Source organism: Dipteris shenzhenensis, chromosome 14, assembly GCF_047967505.1.
Source record: "Dipteris shenzhenensis isolate YYH24624 ecotype China chromosome 14, Dip_SZ_1.0, whole genome shotgun sequence".
NCBI lineage: Eukaryota > Viridiplantae > Streptophyta > Polypodiopsida > Gleicheniales > Dipteridaceae > Dipteris > Dipteris shenzhenensis.
The window spans coordinates 31,518,463-31,536,587 of record NC_141609.1 but is presented as its reverse complement, the minus strand read 5'-3'; the positions used below and the strand labels follow the sequence as shown (position 1 = coordinate 31,536,587).

At 45.2% G+C, this 18,125-nt stretch overlaps 1 protein-coding gene across 5 annotated transcripts in view; it reads left to right on the top strand.

The window, feature by feature from the left end:
- LOC147894474 (cAMP-dependent protein kinase regulatory subunit-like) overlaps window positions 1-18,125 on the top strand; it is an 86,185-nt gene that overhangs the window by 43,744 nt on the left and 24,316 nt on the right. For all 5 annotated transcript variants that reach the window (XM_087385022.1, XM_087385020.1, XM_087385023.1 and 2 more), the window contains one exon: window positions 16,057-16,144. In XM_087385022.1, the coding sequence (XP_087241148.1) occupies window positions 16,057-16,144 (88 nt within the window). The remainder of the gene's footprint in view (window positions 1-16,056; window positions 16,145-18,125) is intronic.

Genomic DNA, 18,125 nt, shown 5'->3' with positions numbered 1-18,125 from the left:
GAGGTGTTGAAGTGCCAAATGCCAAGAGACTGAGCTGGTCAGATGTATGAGTGTGTACATCGATGATAGAACCGAAACGATCGACGTCGGTGGGAACTAATCGGGTAATGCGGCAATGGCTTACTTGGCTTGGTGGAGTTGGATCTCCTCTATTGCGGTGCTAGTCTGCAGCTAGACTACACATCGAATTGCAAGAAACAACAAATGAATTTTACCTTGATTCATTTTAAGTGCTGGGTACACTGCAAAGGATCAAGAGGTGGTTCCGATGATGTGTGCTCAACGCATAGAGTGCGAGCTGGCGATCATTTTTGCTTTTTGGATCACCTCCGAATTCCCTCTGGATCAAAAGATATGGCTCCCGGAAGGATAGGCCAAACTTTGTCCAAGGAGGGGGCCCAAATGGATGAGGTGTCACAGTGGTGATGTGGCACTGTGGAGGTCACATATAGTGTGCCTATGTGGAGGACTATGCCTACAGAGCACTAATGTTGAGGTGGCACAGTGAGTTCATATGCTCTTACAAAAGTGTGCCTGTGTGGCACTAGCTGCTGACTGGACACAGGCTGGGGGACTACTGATTATGTGGCAGTGCTATGTGGCAGTGAGGTGGCACCAGCGAGGTATTGATGACGTGGCAGGCTCCGTGGGTGTGACATGGCACTGATGTGGCAGCATGCCACGTGTCATATGGCTGACCACATGGTGAGGCTTGAGGATAAGATTGATCCTCCACGTGTCCTCACCGGAATCTACATGGATCCCAACGGAATCTCCAAGAGATTTCGTTGATGGAGGATGTTGAAGAGCAGGCTTTGTGGCCCCGTGGCTCTGTCATGCGGGCTCGCATGAGTTGTGTTGGAGCTCAAGCTGGTGCTTTGCAGGTCGGGCTAAGAGTCGGTTGGAGTAGCCGCCTGGAGCCTGGAGCCTGGAGCCGATGAAATGGCGGAGGCCGTGTGTTGGCATCGATAGCCTTGGAGTTGGTGTTGGGGAGCATAGGAGCCGCGTTGAGTACGCTGCTTCGTTGAAGATGCCGGTGATAGGACAAAATCTGTATCAAGTTTTTGAGCACTGTATATAGTTGGGGGTAGGCACATAGTTGTACATATCTAGGGTAGGTGTGGGCTTTTGGCATTTGTGAATTTTTCTTTCACAAGCATGATGGACTGATGTATACCTTTTTGAGATAATAAAGTATGTTTTGCAGGGACTTCATGGGAAATGATGAAATGCAATGTGGTTGTACCAGACTTCCAGAGCAAGGGTGTCCGGTGTGTGGTTAAGCGAAATGTTTTTGGGGTCATGTAAAGTCAAGTCATGAAGGGTTTTTTTAATATTTTCCTGAGAATGCAGTAGCTGCGCTAGCAAAAAAGAGACAACACACTGACTGTGCATGAGAGCCAAATTGTGAAATGGCACTTAGACATGGCCAAAAACAGTCCAAAGGACAATGACATGGCAAAAGTGTGAGACAAAACCAGGGCTTAACACATGGAAAAACACAAGATTGGCATGTATGTGTACTTAAATAAATAAACATTCATTTATTTATATACATATAGATATAAATATAACTATATAAATATGAATATGTAAAGCACAATGAATGCTAGCCATTACTACGAGGGTAGAGGCCCAAAATGGCAGAAAGAAATCTACGTGCTACCCAAGAATGCAACACAGCTGAGCTAGCAAAAAAGATGTAGCAAACTGACTGCGCACAAGAGCCAGACTATGAAACGGCACTTTGACAATTTGCACTTGCATGCTACAGGAATTTGATATGTTATGGTGCCCACGTCAAGGGGATTTTCATGTGTGTGTACGGGGTTGCATGCAAGCTTTAATGTGCATGCTAATGTGTGTGGGAATTGTGTGACTAAAGGTCCAAAATGTGCATTTAATGTGACTTGGGGGAAATGTCTTGAGAGTGGTAAAATGTCACTGATGAGGTGGCAGATTAGGCTGAGGTGGCTGGACTAATTAGGAAGGCATCCTGCTCATGCAAAGGTGGCTACGTGATGGATGAAGGGATGCTTCTAGTCGACAAGCTGGACGTAGATGAAGGTGACAACTTGCAAAAGGAGATCGTGGGCACCTGGAGGATGATCGCGCAAAAAGGAAGCTCTGGAGACAGCGGGGGGTCTGAAAAAGGCGACGAGAGCTTCTTGTAAGGGGAGGGTGTGGCCATGGTGAGCAGGAGAGGCTCGTATTGGAGATGAGGCTACTAGGCGGTGAGCAGAAGAGAGCTTGGTGACGGTAGAGGCGTCGCCACAGAAGAAGTGGGAGGACCTTGGAAGAGAAGGGAGCTTCATGAGCTCTGAGAACAAGGGTAGCCTTGCATCGGGTGGCATGCGTGGGTTGAGGGCTGGAAAGAGCCGTACGGGCTTTGTATGGGCTGCAAAGGAGCTTTGTATGGGCTGATGTAGGGGATCGTGTACGGGAGGAGCAATTGAATGCCAGCTAATACTGCTGATACAGCGACGTACAGATGGGCATTAAATTCTATGTACGGGCTGCAGTACGAGTTTGTACGGGCCTTAATTGCTGATTGGTACGGGCTGGTAGTATGGTGCCTTGATTGCAGGCTGTACGGGCACGTATGGGTCATTAAAGATGTCTTCTACGAGCTGTACGGAGGATGGTCATCATTAAATACAGGCTGTACGGACTACTGTGCATGGTTGTACGGGGTGTAAGTACCTGCTGTCATACGTATGATTGTACGGCTGCTTGTACAGTGAACGTACCTGCAGGTTTACAGATGATTGTACCCGCTAGTTCTTCTTTTGGACAGCTTGTGGGCACGAGGGTCATAGGCTGGCCGTTGCCTCAAGTTGTGTACTCATGGTTGGGCAGTGTTAAATGCTAACTACCTGGGAGTGAGCAAAGCAATGATTACAGAAGAATGCACACAGAGGTTATGCTTGGGGGTCTTGCTGGCCATTGAGCAGTGGGCTGTGGGTTCATAGTATTCTGAGGCTGACTGTTTTCTGAGTTTTTTTGGGGGAAGTTCAGTTCTAAGTTCAGTCTGTTTCCGGCTGTGTAGTCTTTCCCCTCTTTCAAAGAGTCTGTGTGTTCCTGTGTGTGTGTTCTAGTCAGATTGTGTGGGAGATTGACTTGTTATTTGTGTGCTCTGGATATCTGTTCTGGAACCTGGTTCATAAGCTCATCATCTACGAGCCCACATTGCAGCTGATCCCTATGAAGTCTCACCTATCTGACGTGGTGAAGTACATAACTCCTGGTTGTCTTCCCATTTTTTTTCTTATCATCGGGAGGTTGAGAAGCTCGTTAAGAAGGCACGTTGGAGAAGAATATGCATAGCGCGCATGGCTGTTGGAGCTTTCATGTTGCTTGGTGGTTGGAGAGCCATCCGAGACATTTGTCGGAGAGCTGCCGGTTGAAGTTGCTTGGAGGCTTGGCGTTGGCCGATCGTTACACGGACGTGAGTGGTGTAGGAGCTCGAGGCGATGCTTGTTGGGAGTGCCAGGCTGAGAAGCTGCTAAGGTTGTCGTGGATGGAGGGCTCAACCGTAGGGAGCATTGAGACATTTAGAGAAGGAGGCCGGATGGAGGAGGCTTGCGCTCAGTGGCTGGAGTGTTGGAGAAGGCTGATAGAGGCTGCTCTTGTTGCTGTTGTAAAGCTTTGCCTCTATGTTGAGGTCATGGGAGGCTTCTAGAGTCGTGGAGCGGTTGATGTGGCCTGGCCAGCTTGCAGTCGTTGAATCCGTTGGAGCTGGAGAGTCGAGCTATGGCATCTGAGGCCATTGTAGGATGTTGATAAAGGAATGGTAAGAGTCGACGCTCGGTTGGAGGAGCCTAGGCGCTGCTCATCGTTATTTGAGGCCTAGCAGTCGCTGAAGGAGCTGGTTGAGGCGCTGCTGAGGCTAAGCTTTGTGGAGGATGCTTGGGTCGTGTTGGGCGCCCGTTAAGCTATGGAAAGCGTTGGGTGCTGTAGCAGAGTTGGGCATTGGAGTTTGGCCGAGAGATTCATGCTGGCCAAGAGATCTCTGCTACTGGAGCTTCTGTTTGGTGAAAAATGCCCACTGAGGAGCATCGTTTGTCTCCGTAGTAAGAGCCGGTGAAGTTGGGTCCAGGCCGTTCTTAGAGCTTTAGGCGTTTGGGGCGTTGCTGAATGTGCCGGATGGCTGTAGAGGCTGGTTTTTTGCTGCTCCAGGAGCTTTAGGTGCTTGCTTGTCGATAAGCGTTGAAAGAGGAGACGTTGCTCAGTTGGAGGACATCACCCGTCGGTTGGAGTGCCAGCTATAGAAGCCTCCAGTATGCTTGCTGAAGGAGCTAGAGCAAGGACTGCTGGTGGTTCGCTATTGGCCTGCATGCACGGAGGCGGGTGTCGCTTGCTTTTGTTACAGGCTGTAAGCACAGGGTTTAGCGGCGGCGAAGCTCTCTGGAAAGAAAACAACACTCAGAGAGCCTTACAGAATGAACCTTAGCCACTGAGAAAACACTCAAGGTCTCTCTCAAAGAATTGAAAAGGGAGGAAGACTAGAATGAGCATAACTCTCTCTCCATAGCTCAGAATGATGAGCTTTCTGAAGGAAATCGGAGAGTGGATAGAGCTCTACAAGATGAAGTAGAGCACAAATGAAGATGCCTCAAATGGAGGGTTTGTTGCCTTGACTACAGCAAGGGCTTGATGCCTTGACGGAAGCAAGGGCTTGACTCTCTTTGACGGAAATCTCTCTCGATGGAAGATGCCTCACGCAAGGAGGGCTTGACACTCACGAAGGGAGTGGAGCACCATCGGCTGTGATACCATGATGAGAGAGGGAGAGAGAGAGGAGTGCACACGATATAGCTACCTGTACACTAAGTGTATTAACAATGAACATGAAGATATACATATGAACCCCTTAGGGTTAGGGTTTGCCCCTATGCCCTATGTGGATAGTGCAATTTACACTATCTTTAACACTACGCCAAAAGTTATTCCGCACAATTGCAAAAATCTGAAAACTATCCCAATGAGGCACTTTGGAGGGCCTCCAACCTCTACTACTGAGCTGAAATTTCTGGGCCTTTTTGACTGTATAGCAAAAGAAGGGGAAGCTCTTCTCTTGGTGCCCCTCATGAATCCATTCCCACTCCCCTAGGTCCCACTGGAAGAACCTAATAGGGGAAACACCATATTATCAGAGTCTCCAAGACCCCAGCGCAAGGAGAAGAGGATCAGGGTCAAGATACCTGTGTGAGTCCTTGCCCTAGCCCATGAAACTTGCAATCCTGATAGGCTGAAAGGCAACCTCCAAAAGAATATCATCAAAAGATCTGACTGAACATCAAAGACTAGGGTATCCTCATGTGCATCCTGTAGGGTAATAATCAGTAACGGAATGCCCGTCCCTGAAAACGCTCCCCACCAAGTGGACTCTGTGATCGGCATGTCATTTGTGTCAATTCACTCTGGCGGAATGGCTGCCTCTATCTACTGTATCCTGATTGCACTCCCTCTGAGGTAGCCAATTGCTAGAAGTCTCTAAATCCAAGTGAAGCCAAAATCAACTCCCCAATATGGGATGCCCTCCTATTGATCCAAGAATCATTGGATTTATTCAAATTAACATGTGTACGTACTGCTATACAAATAAATCCAAGGTTGTACTCAATGAGTTTGGGAGGTGCATGTAAGACATTACAAAGATATGGTGTTGTAGGCATAAAGTCAACCCTATGGTTGACCAGTAGTACTTGGGTACTATATATACCAAGTACTTGTATTGTTTCATTTGAACATTTCTATTGGAGCTTTCTTGTGCGTGCACACTTGCTCACTTGTGTTCACAACCTGTCTCCACTCTGTTCCTATATTTGGTATCAGAGTAATTTCCTTGTGTTCTTTACCTTTCTTTGCAATGGGGGTCTTGATTTTGGGGGGGTATGCCAAAAATTGATCAACAACATTATTTGATGTATATAGTTTTAGTTGATGGAGAAAATGGACATGAAAACCATCTAAAGTGGATCTTGCCGTTCGATTTGATTTATGACATGACCCCATTTGGATATGCAAGTCCAAAGATACGGGGTACTACTTTTAAGGCCTGAATGGCTAAAATAGGCAGCGCGTTAACGCGCTGTCTATTTCATGCATTTAGGCCTTAAAACTAGGACCCCATTGTGTTGCCAATGGGGTCCTACTTTTGAGGCCTAAATGCATGAAATAGGTAGCGCGTTAACGTGCTACCTATTTTAGGCGTCTAGAGCCCATTCCTACGCTTGCTTCTAGACTCCCGCAAGCTTGGTGCTTCAGTGCGCATTCTTGGTTCTCACATCCAGCTCTCCAGCTTTCGTTTGAGTTATACGTACGTTCGTACAGAACTATTCGTACAGTTATGTGACAGTGTTGGGAATCCGTACGACTTGTCGGAAGGTGATTTCGAGTAGTTTTCAGCTGTTTTTCGGCGTTTTTGCTCAGATCCGGACTCTTTTTAGCTCCAGTCTCTCCCGAGTGTGTTCCAGCAGCTCCAGGCGTCTCCATACTTCTCCAGGCTCTTCCCTACACCTGTATTGTGTTCAAAAGCACTCCCAACACCTTCATTCAGCTCCAAGTAGCTCACTTCAGCTCCTTTGTCATCTCCAGCTTGCCCACATAGTCAGTCAACTGTTTTGCAGGTGGTTCCGGCCAAGGTGCACTTTTAGTAAGTGTTTTGAGCTATGTATTTCGCTTTGGGGCTGTTTTTGTAGCCCATACTCTTGCACTCTTAGGTGCATTTGCAGATATTCTGCATTGTTGGGTGCATTTGCAGTTACTTTACAGTTGTGGATGCCTTTGAGCTCTGTTGGATGCCTTTGAGCACTCGTGGGTGCGCTATTTCAAATTTGGGTTGTGCATTTTGAGTTTGGGATTGGACTTCAGATTGCAGCAGAGTGCAGTGATTGATTGATGCCATTTTTGCAGTGATTGCATTGTGCCGTCAGTGGCATTTCAGAGCAGCCATTAGTACTTTGCATTTGCAGCCAGTATTAGTTTGGGATTTGCAGGCACATTTGTAGTCAGTTATACTTTTGGGCTTGCAGTTGGTTTTGCAGATACATTTGAAGCTTGTGGGTATTCCATTTTGCATCATGTCGACTCTTTCAGACAGTTTTGGCAATTCGTTCGAGGGTGACAAGTTGGATGGACCAAACTATGCCTTGTGGTCATTCATGCTTAAGAACATCTTGGTTGGTAAGGGCTTGTGGGATATTGTTAGTGGGGATGAGGTGAGGCTAGTAGGCTCATCTACATCCAGCACAGCTTCTTCGGGTCAGACTACAGGCAAAACAATCGTTTGCTACAGCCCCTCTTGCTAGTCCCATAGCATCGATAGAGGAGCAGAAGAAGTTTGACCGCCGCAGTACCCAAGCAATGTTTTTGATTGCCACAAATGTGAAGAGGCACATTATGACGACTATCAAGTCGTGCAAGGATGCAAAGGCAGCATAGGAAAGATTAGCAAACATGTATCATGTTAAGAATGAGGCAAGGGCCATTGCCTTGACAAATCAGCTCAAGGATCTCAACATGCAGGAAGGCCAGGCCATCACTGATCATATTGCCAGGATCACTGATCTACGTGATTAGCTTGCAAGTATTGATGAGGAAATAGAAGACAAGAAGCTCGTCTCTATTACTCTCAATAGCTTAGCGTCCTCATATGGCACATTCGTCACTTCATTGACCATTGTTCTCAGGGCAGCCCTACTCTCGTTCGATGAGTTAGTTGGGCTTTTGTTGCAGGAAGAGAAGAGATGCTCAAATTTTGCCCAAGCCTCTCATCAGGCTGAGCAAGCGCTTGCCATGGGTGGAAAGGGCAAATTTTAGAAAACGTTTAAGCCAAAACACAACCATACAACTCAGCCCAAGGAGGGGAATGCAAGCAGTTCAAGAAAAAATCACAAAAAGGACAAATGCAACTATTGCAAGAAGCCAGGACATTACATCGCAGAGTGTCAGAAAAGGATTACCAATGAAAATAAAAGACAAAGGGACAGGTCTAGCAGTAATTTTGTTGCCCCCCTTGAAACTTGCGCTTCAGATGCACATGGTGAAGCTCATCTTGCCCAAGGTGATAGAGATTTTGTGTTTGCTGCATTTAATGAGATGGATGTCAGGGGGGATTTGAATGCTAAAAATCAATCAAGGGATGCTTCCCTTGTTGCAAGTGATTCATGGTATATCGACAGTGGTGCTACTAAGTACATGACTTCTCGCCAGGAGTGGTTTGAGAGCATCACACCTACTCATGGCAGACAGGTTATATGTGCCAATGATGCTTCTCAAGATATCATTGGAGTTGGGCACATTCCCATTCAGCTTGATAATGGGAAAGTTAAGTATATCCGAGATGTTTGATATGTTCCAGATTTGAGGAAAAATCTGATTTCAATTTCAAACATTGCCCATGATCAACATATGTTGGTCGAATTTCAGGATAACCAATGCAGGATCAAGGATCCAAAGAAAGGGTATGAGGTTGTAGCAACATGCACATATGACAGAGGCTTATACAAGCTTGATGCTTAGCCTTATGACAGAAGGTATTGCTGTAGCAAACACTTCCTAGGCTGATTTATGGCATGCCAAGTTTAGACATGTCCATCACAGGGCATTGTCCTACTTGTACAACAATAATATGACTCGGGGAATGCAAAAATTGCAGCAACCAGCAAATGAAGTGTGTGAGGGGTGTGCACTTGGCAAATTGCATTGCTTGCCATTCAGTAAACAAGGCAAGAATTGGGTGAAGGCAACCAGAGTGTTGTAGATAGTGCATAGTGATGTATGTGGCCCCATGACTATTCCCACGCACAGAGGAGCAAGGTACTTTGTGACCTTAATAGATGACTTCTCTAGGTTCACATGGGATTTTCTCATGAAGGAAAAATCTGAGGCGTTCCATTGGTTTCAGGAGTTCAAAGCTATGGCTGAGAACCAAACCAATTCTAGAATTGGAACACTCAACTCAGATAGAGGGGGAGAGTACATGTCACATGCATTCGAGGGATTTTTGAAGCAGCATGGGATTAAACATCACTTGACATGCCCTTACACACCACAGCATAATCCACTGTCTAAGAGGAAGAATCGTACTCTCATGGAGATGATGAGATGCATGCTGAAATTCAAGAGAGTCTCAAAGGCTTTTTGGGAAGAAGCAGATGTGACATCCACTTATATTCAGAATAGATGTCCTACCAAAGCTTTGGTTAATGTGACTCCATTTGAGGCTTCGTATGGCTTTAAGCCAAAGGTTAGTCATTTCAGAGTTTTTGGCTCAGTGACATATGCTTTGGTTCCAGATGCACATCGGACAAAGCTTGATGACAAGAGTGTCAAATGCATTTTCGTGGGGTATAGCACTGAGAGCAGGGGATTTAGGCTTTATAATCCCGCTACCAGGAAGGTAATAATCAGCAGAGATGTTCTCTTTGCTGAGAATGAGTGCATGCAGCCTGCTAGTGCAGACTTGCCACCATACGATGACACCCCTTTGGACATCATCGAGTTTGAGGATGATGAGATGGAGTCTCTTGATGCTTCCCCTTCTACTTCTCATAGTTCAGATGGCTCTCCCTCAAATGTTTCAGATTTGCAGCCAATTATTGAGAATAGACAGCCTCATGTTTGGAGGCATTATCAGCGTCGTGAGGCCAGTAAAGATGTTGATGCAGCCTCGAGTGGTACAGCAAAGAAATCTATTTCATGTTGGGCAAGGTTGACCATTCAAGATGCTAAGGATCAGCCTACTTTGGGGAAAACGAGGGCCAGCACTCAGAAAAATCAGAAAAAGGTAAATTTTGCTTTGATGACCTCAGTGATGGAAGCTGAAAGTGAGCCTTAGAGTTTCAAGGATGCTCAGCATAATCCGGCATGGCAGAAAGCTATGGAAGCTGAGATTAAATCCATTCACATGGGACTTGGTTGATGCGCCCATTGGGAAAAATGTGGTTGGCACGAAATGGATTTATAAGGTGAAATACCATTCAGATGGCACAGTTGATAAATACAAAGCCCGCTTTGTTGCCAAGGGGTACGCGCAAGAGGAGGGGATAGATTATGAGGGGACTTTCTCTCCGGTGGCCAAGATGACCACCATTCGTTTTGTCATCTCTCTTGCTGCGTTTTATGGTTGGTCAGTGTACCAGATGGATGTCAAGACCGCTTTCCTCAATGGAGATCTTAAAGAGGAGGTCTATGTATATCAGCCCCAAGGTTTTGAGGTTAAGGGACAAGAGCACAAGGAATGCAAGCTCAAGAAGGCTCTATATGGGCTGAAGCAAGCACCTCGTGTGTGGTATCAGAAGATACATCAGTTTTTGATGTCATAGGGCTTTGTAAACACTCATACAGAGCCAGATCTGTATGTTCTGCAGCAAAAATCAGAATTGGTCATGTTTGTACTATATGTGGATGACATCATACTCACTGGCAGTGATTTGCAGCAAATTACAGCAATGCAGTCCGCTTTATGTCACAACTTTGATATGACATATTTGGGCCTATTGCATTATTGTGTTGGCATTGAGTTTTGGTAGACCCATGATGGGGTTTTTATGTCACAGACAAAGTATTCGAAGGGGTTGTTGCAGAAATTTAAAATGGAGTACTGTAAGCCTGTGGCTACTCCATTGGAAAAGGGACTCAAGCTGAGTAAGCATGATACTGCTGAAAAGTTTGATGGCACTTTGTACAGGCAGTTGGTTGGCAGTTTGATATATCTATGCTCCATACTACGCCACAGGGATTTTGAGCCAGCTCATGCATTGTCCCACGATTACACATTGGAATGCAGCAAAGAAGGTTCTCAGATATGTTCATGGCACTCTCTCTCTTGGCTTGCATTATGCTTCAGATTGTGATCTAGAGCTGAGTGGTTTCACAGATTGGTCAGGGGACATTGACGACAGACGGTCCACTACTGGCTATTGCTTCTCATTGGGTTCAGCTTGTATCTCATAGCTCTGTAAGAAGCAAGAGGAGTCTCTCCTTCCTCCAGTGAAGCAGAGTACAAAGCTGCAAATTCAGCCACTACGGAGTTAATGTGGTTAAGGAAGCTTTTGCATGACTTGCATCATGCACGGGATGGCGAAGCAAACTCTATCTTCTGTGACAGCTAGAGTTGCATTGCCATAGCCAATAATCTTGTCTTTCATGCTCGCATGAAACACATTGAAAATCATTATCATTATGTACGAGATTGTATTTTTGATGGCTTCACTGATCTCATCTATTGTCCATCTGAGGACAATGTGGCAGATATCTTCACCAAAGCCCTGTCAACACATCTTTTCTTACGACATCGACATGGCTTGGGGATCAGAGACATTCTCACAATGTCAAGAGGGGTTGTGAAGTGATTCACAATGACATTGTTTTTATGTACTCCCATAGGTTGCATATCCATCTGGATGAATTTGTGCAACCATGGTACTTTAGATACTTTCAGCCATATCTTTGAGGGGGGATTTGTAAGACATTACAAAGATATGGTGTTGTAGGCATAAAGTCAACCCTATGGTTGACCGGTAGTACTTGGGTACTATATATACCAAGTACTTGTATTGTTTTATTTGAACATTTCTATTGGAGCTTTCTTGTGTGTGCACTCTTGCTCACTTGTGTTCACAACCTGTCTCCACTCTGTTCCTACAGTGCATCAAAAGAAAAACCAGGTTCATCAGCAAACTCACTCCAGAAGGTGTTCATCTTGCCTACGAGGAGATCTGTGCCTAAGTATGTTTGCATGGGATCTCAAAAAGACATGGCTTCAGCTGTGTAAATAAATACAAAAAGGGGCTAAAGGGAAATCCTTGACGGATTGATCTAGAGAGATGAAATCTATCACCTCTAACCCCTCTAATAAGCACCTAGCTAGGGGCTGATCTGTACAAAGAGGAAACCCCCTTGATCCAAGCATCTAAAAAACCAAGGTATCCTTGAAGAAATCCTAGTCTACTCTGTCATAAGCATTCTCAAAGTCTAGAAGTATAATGGCTAAATCTTGGTCACTATGCATAACCTACTCTGAAGCCTCCCAGAATGAGAAGATGTTTTACAAAATGCTCGGATCACAAAGCATGTCCCCCCCCCCCCCCCTTGCTGTTTGGGATAAGATGGGTGAGACTCTTTGTAGATTGAAAGAGAATCATGAATAGTATCAGAGTCCCTAATGCTCTATAGAAGTGATATGATTACCGATTGTCAAAAATTGATGATGAGGAGGAGGTTAATCCATGTGAACTAGGATATTTGCCCTTGTGAAGAGCAAAGAGAGCAGTCCTGAATTCTAGATTGGTAAAGGTGCATCAAGTAGAACCCTCACATCTAGTTCCACCAATCTAGGAATAACTTGCCATACCCTCTTCTTGGCATCATCCTTGTTACAAATATCTTGGTTTGCAATAAGAAGGGAGTTATAGACCTCTGAGGCAATGTACATAACAACATCTTGATTTGACTGTGAACCCCATTAGAGAGATTTTCTCTATCTTGTCTCGGAATGAGATGTAGAGAGTGTCAAGATTTCTAGGATCTATGATCTCTAGAAAGAGAGTGAGAGAATATAGAAAGGCAGAAGCGGAGACCTGCATGAGAGAGAAGACTTGAACATGGAGAAGATAAGGGGGGGGGGGGAGAGTGAGAGAGAGAGAGAGAGATGTATCATCGTTGGCAAGAGGCCTCGTGGGCCTATGAGACAAAGTGCAAGACCAAAAGGTAACTTATACAAGCCACTTGGGGCTGAAGCAAAGGGCTCACTAAGGCCCTTGCTGAGTACTAAGTGCTAAGCTAGTGAACAAAATAGTGGAGTAGCAAAATATCTCAAAAGAGTATCAGGTGCTCAGAGCTAAAGTCCCTAGTATATGCCCAGGTTCCATATATCTAGGTAACCTGGTGGTTTTCTGATGAGATGTGAGGAGCTCTCGTATCTGTGTCTCTGTTGAGCTATCTCTCGATGCGGTGGAGGCTATGGTCTCCTCGATTTTTGGATCTGATGGGCTACGTCAAGGGTGATGCCTTGTCTCTGGTGGTCACCTCTGAGGAGGGCTGAAATAGGCCGAGCTACGATCGTGCATGCTTTGGTCCCTCTCTGTGTCACATGTGGAGTGCATGTCTCTCGTCTCGCAGCATCGTGGCAGGGAGTCCTACTGCTAGTCCAGGATGCTTTCATCTCATCAAGCTTCTCTCTCTTAGCCTCAACGGTACCTGACTCAAATGCAAGAAATCTATAACAAGCGTGTGTGCTTTGTCAATCTCGGTGGCCAGTAACATCAATCGCTGCTGCTCTCAGGTTTGTCGCATCAGTATATCTCTCTATTGTCGCATCTCAATTAAATAGAGCCCAACACAAACCTGATCGAGAAAATGGATCAGCTATGTAAGTGGACCAAAGCCATGCTCCTCTTGAAAGAGGCAGTGATATGGCCCTCAGATCTCATAGTAGATTGGGCAAACACATAGAAAGTGCTCCTCTATCTCGATCTCCTCCATCCAACATAGTGTGCAAATCCTCTGCTCTTGGAGTATGCCTGCAGCTCTCCCTGCCTCGAGATCCACAGCTGATGTGACGAGACTCGCAATTGACTGATGGTGATCCTCAATGCATGTGAGACTATTGAGGTCTAATGACGAGACCATGCTCTGAAACCCTCAGGAAGTGGTGATGGTAGAACTGATCTTGGTGGGGAACTCCTCCCCTCCCAAGCCCTAGATGTATGTAGCTGGAGAGAGAGAGAGAGAGAGAGAGAGAGAGAGAGAGAGCACACTTATAGACTTTCTCTATACAAAAGGTGAGGTCCAATTGTATTCGAGTCCATACATAGGACTCTCTTGGGCTTCTTCAAATAGAGCCAAGAGTTCCACCCATTTGGGTATACAACCACAAACTTGTGCACATCCACCTCCATACAATTGCTTGTTTTCTCCACCACAAAGTACAATAGGCACGCTCCATGTGACAACATTAATGAGGCCCATGATCTTTCATGTGACCCTTCATGAGAACCATGTGTACACTCACCATCAAACTCTAGGGAGTGTTTCTAAACCATGATTCTTTTAACAACCTCCCTCAATGTAACATTTGAGAAGAGTTACATTGGATGCATGGATACATGGTTTCCTAGATTACAAGGTTGAGGCCTTTGTATTTTAGGCATGTACTTGATGGTTGTGTGATTTTCACTTTTTGAAGTCGCTTGTTTACTTGTGTATGGCATGCTTTAGATAGTCATGTCATTTTCTCCATATGCTTTCTACCTTGGCCACCCTCACACCATGGCCGACGCAAGGCTGCCACCCTTGCACAAGTAGTTTGTACGGAGTTTCCATTGGTCCTGTTTGTTTCAGCTAACAATCCTCATCAACGGGAGGATGTAGCATGGAAAGGCTTCTTTGCCCTATTAGTGAAGCACCTCTCCCTTGTGAAGATGAATAGACATGGGGAGTGAGGGAAGGAAACTCCACTTGGGAGAGCAGGGTCCTCAAAGCAATGGATGTGGAGGCTCTAGAAGAGTGGTGCCAACAATGGAAGAGAGCACAAAGTCTCCTACATCCCCACAATCAGCCAAAAGAGAGAAGGCATTATTGACCTGAGGTGCTTGCATCCGGTGGAGAAGATGAAGAAATTGACTCAAGGCATGGTCTATTAGTTACGGGAAGCCTATAAGAAACTAGATAGAAACCTTTCTGCCACACCTGGAAGCTCTAAGGGAAGTAAAGAAATGAAGAGAAGGGAGCATTACAGCTGAGGGGAAGTAGTGTTGATTCATGTGTGTGTGTGTGTGTGCAGTCTGAAACATGTTGCATGCGATGGAGCTTTTTGGGAAGACAAAATCTTGCAGGAAGGGTTTAAGGCTGTTAAGAATGCCTTATGTGTGTTCTCCCAAGATGCATGGGGATCTTAACATACTTAACATTAGTTTCACATCCTAGCCAGGAAGACTACTATGCTTCCTACCTTTTTTCAGCAAAAACAGCCATGGTCTGTCATGTTGGCAGCCATGTGTATGAACATGAGGACGCATGCTTATGGGGATTGGATTACAGATCATTGGGAGGTGGTCATTGGTAAATTTCAAGGCGTTATTATAGGCTGTCCTTTCTCATCTTCTTTAGTACAGGTCTGGAAGCGAGTGCTTTCTAAAGTTAAATGGTCTCCTACCAATTCAGCTCAGCCCAACTCTCTTTGTCAAGAAAGCATACACTGGAGCTCAGTCTTTGATATGCCTCTTGCTTTACAGGATATAACAGAGGCTGTATGGTGAATTAGAGGCTGGAGAGTAGAACAGGGGAGGCAGATGGGAGGATTAGGGGTGGGCTGGGAAACAGAAGCGGGCAGAAGCTAGAGGGGCGGATTGGGAAGTTGGATTGAAGCTGGAGGGTCGTATTAGAGGCAGAAATGGGGGGCGGATAAGGGAAGTCGGGCAGAAGCAGGAGGGGCAGATTGAAGGCAGAAATGGGTAGAGGGATAGATGCAGAGAACGGGCAGAAAGCCAGAATAGAGGCAGAAACGGGCAGAGTAGAGGCAGAAATGGCCAGAAAGGCGGAATAGGGGTGGAGGGGAGCAGAGGCCATCTGAGGTGGAAGGGAGCATGAGGCTGAGTGCAGGAGATGGGGAGGACTAGCAGCCATGGCAAATTGAAGATGTTCTTAAATTTCAGACTATGTTAGAAGGGGGTTTCCTACATTGCCCCCTTAGTTTTGCTTTCTGAACTGGTGTGCACACATGGTATATGAAGCTGTGAGCTGTAAACATTGGGATATGTATGTAATTGTCCATACAACCCTTGGGTGCACACCCATGCTTAGCTGTCCATGATAACTGCCAAATATGTATGGCAGTACACACAGCTAGAACCACCTCTTGCCCTCACGTACGCTCATTTTCACTAGAGCAAGTGCATGGGGTCAATTATCTATGTTTTCAATTTCTTAAATTGAATCCTGACATCCATTATTTGGTTCAATTTTGTTTTCTAATCTACATTTCGGCCTTAAATTAAAGTCTTTTTTTGGGGAGAAATCACAAGCATATGTAAATTATTAATGTGACAGACCATCAAAGTTTTGCGTGGGATTTCTGATCATAGTATACAACGACTCGCATGTCTGCTGATACCACGTACCTTTTCAAAAAATAGAGGTAACAGACAAATTTGTGGTGATTCATATTGTCTATTGTGATTGAGATGATCATTAGAATTGCAGTCAATTTGTTGTTGTAGTTTAAAGCTTTTTAAATTGGATGAATCGGTGTAATTCGAAGTCATATTGTAGCTTGTTTCATGGTGACGAGGTTAAAAGCATTGCTTTACTTCATACTTTTTCCCTGGTTTATTCTTCCCCCCATTGCTTTTCTGAAGAGGAAATGAAGTGGATGTTACACACTGCAATAACAATGCCGTGTAAACAGGTGATAAAATCCATTCTAAATAAGGTGATCAACTTGGTCAAATTCGAACAAGGTCACATTTGGCCAGAAGATTTCAAACCAGCTCTGTTGAGTTTTTCATGTGACTATATGAACAAAGAGTTTCTAATCGTGGATGATAGTATGCATACTAATGGAATATGAAATTCGAAACACTTAAATGTGTTAATCCATGTCAATGTTACCTTGGTTTTTCCCCCCTCGAGAAAATAACTTTTGAAAAACCATACCACACAAATCAGTCAAACGTGGGTTGCTGATTGTGGAAGGAATGCTAGAAAAAGAAATTGGTTGTCAGCCAGCCTGTTTTCAGAGATCCCAATGTTACCAAGGTTGAGAGGTGGATGCACCCACAAGGACAATGAAAACCTGTGATGGCAAACAAGACTACGTACCCCAAACAAAACAATAAGAATTTTTAAGTTGAATGTTGCAATTTATCATTGGGATCCCAAAGTCGGTATGCCTATGGGAGCCCACATTAATTGCTAGGAATCACGACAATAATTGGGACTACAATAACAACAACCTCAGTTGACCCTGCACATCTCCCTAATAGTTCTTCTGATAATAATCAATCCCTTTCATCCATTGGCACTTCCAAGGGCATGCTCCTTGCAAGTTCTTATATAGAAAGGGAGTTTACAGGCCTGAGAATTCCCACAGCTCCTCTCAGGAATTAAGGGGCAATACTAAATTCAACACGTGTTGGTGTAAACTTTATATATCCCGGGATTTCTGTGAGAACTTCCTGTATGAGTCAAGCTTTCTAGAGGAATCTATAACATAGATTCTAATGTCTAACTCAGAGCCAATATAAGCTCACCCCCATCCAAGAAGTATAGGGTCTCATGATGGTAGAGTGGTCACAAAAAGCGACGTTAAATGGGCATTGATACTTGGATTCAGATGAAGCAAGCAATGGCTATAAGCACTTGGTCGACCACAACCACTCTAGAGCAAGATCCAACCCGTCAGAACTCCTACGCTTTCCAACGTTGGAGTGAATTGTCGTCTAGGGAAGGTATCAATGCCAATCTTACAACCCAAGTATCTGACTGAAATACCTGTTGGTGCCGCTAGCAAGGATGCATTGCACAGCTCAAGGGACCTATCATAATAGCAAGAACAGGCTGCTGTTGGCCTTATAGGCCATGCAGGCAGGCCAGCAGACAGCAACAGATGTCTCTCAGAAGACAGCAGCAGATGTCTGCACAGAAGACTGCAGCAAGCCGGGCGGGCTGACAGGGATTGAAGGTGCTAGGAGGAGGTAGATGACTGTTTTGAGTGGTCAGGGGTCAATGTTGAAGCAGTACCTTATTTGCTAGATGGAGGCACACTAAGCACACCCTTTTGTATCAGCTTTTGTTTGGAGCAATTTATAAAAATACACGATCTACTGTTCTACTCTACTATTGCAATATTCAAGGGTCTAAGTCATTCAATTGTGTACACATCAAGGAAGGAGTGAGATTTGAATTAGCACTATGTGATTTCTGGGAAAACATTTACACAATCTTCCGCTGGTGGGGAGTGTTGGCTGTAGTAGCAAGAAACCTCCACCTCTGTTTTCTCAGAGCCTTGAGGAAGACTCACAAGTGCTTGAAGCTTGAAGGTGATCTCAGTTCAGGCTTGCAGAAGTCATCTCCTACCTTTGAAGGACATGTACTTGTGCAAGGAGGGTGATCAAGAT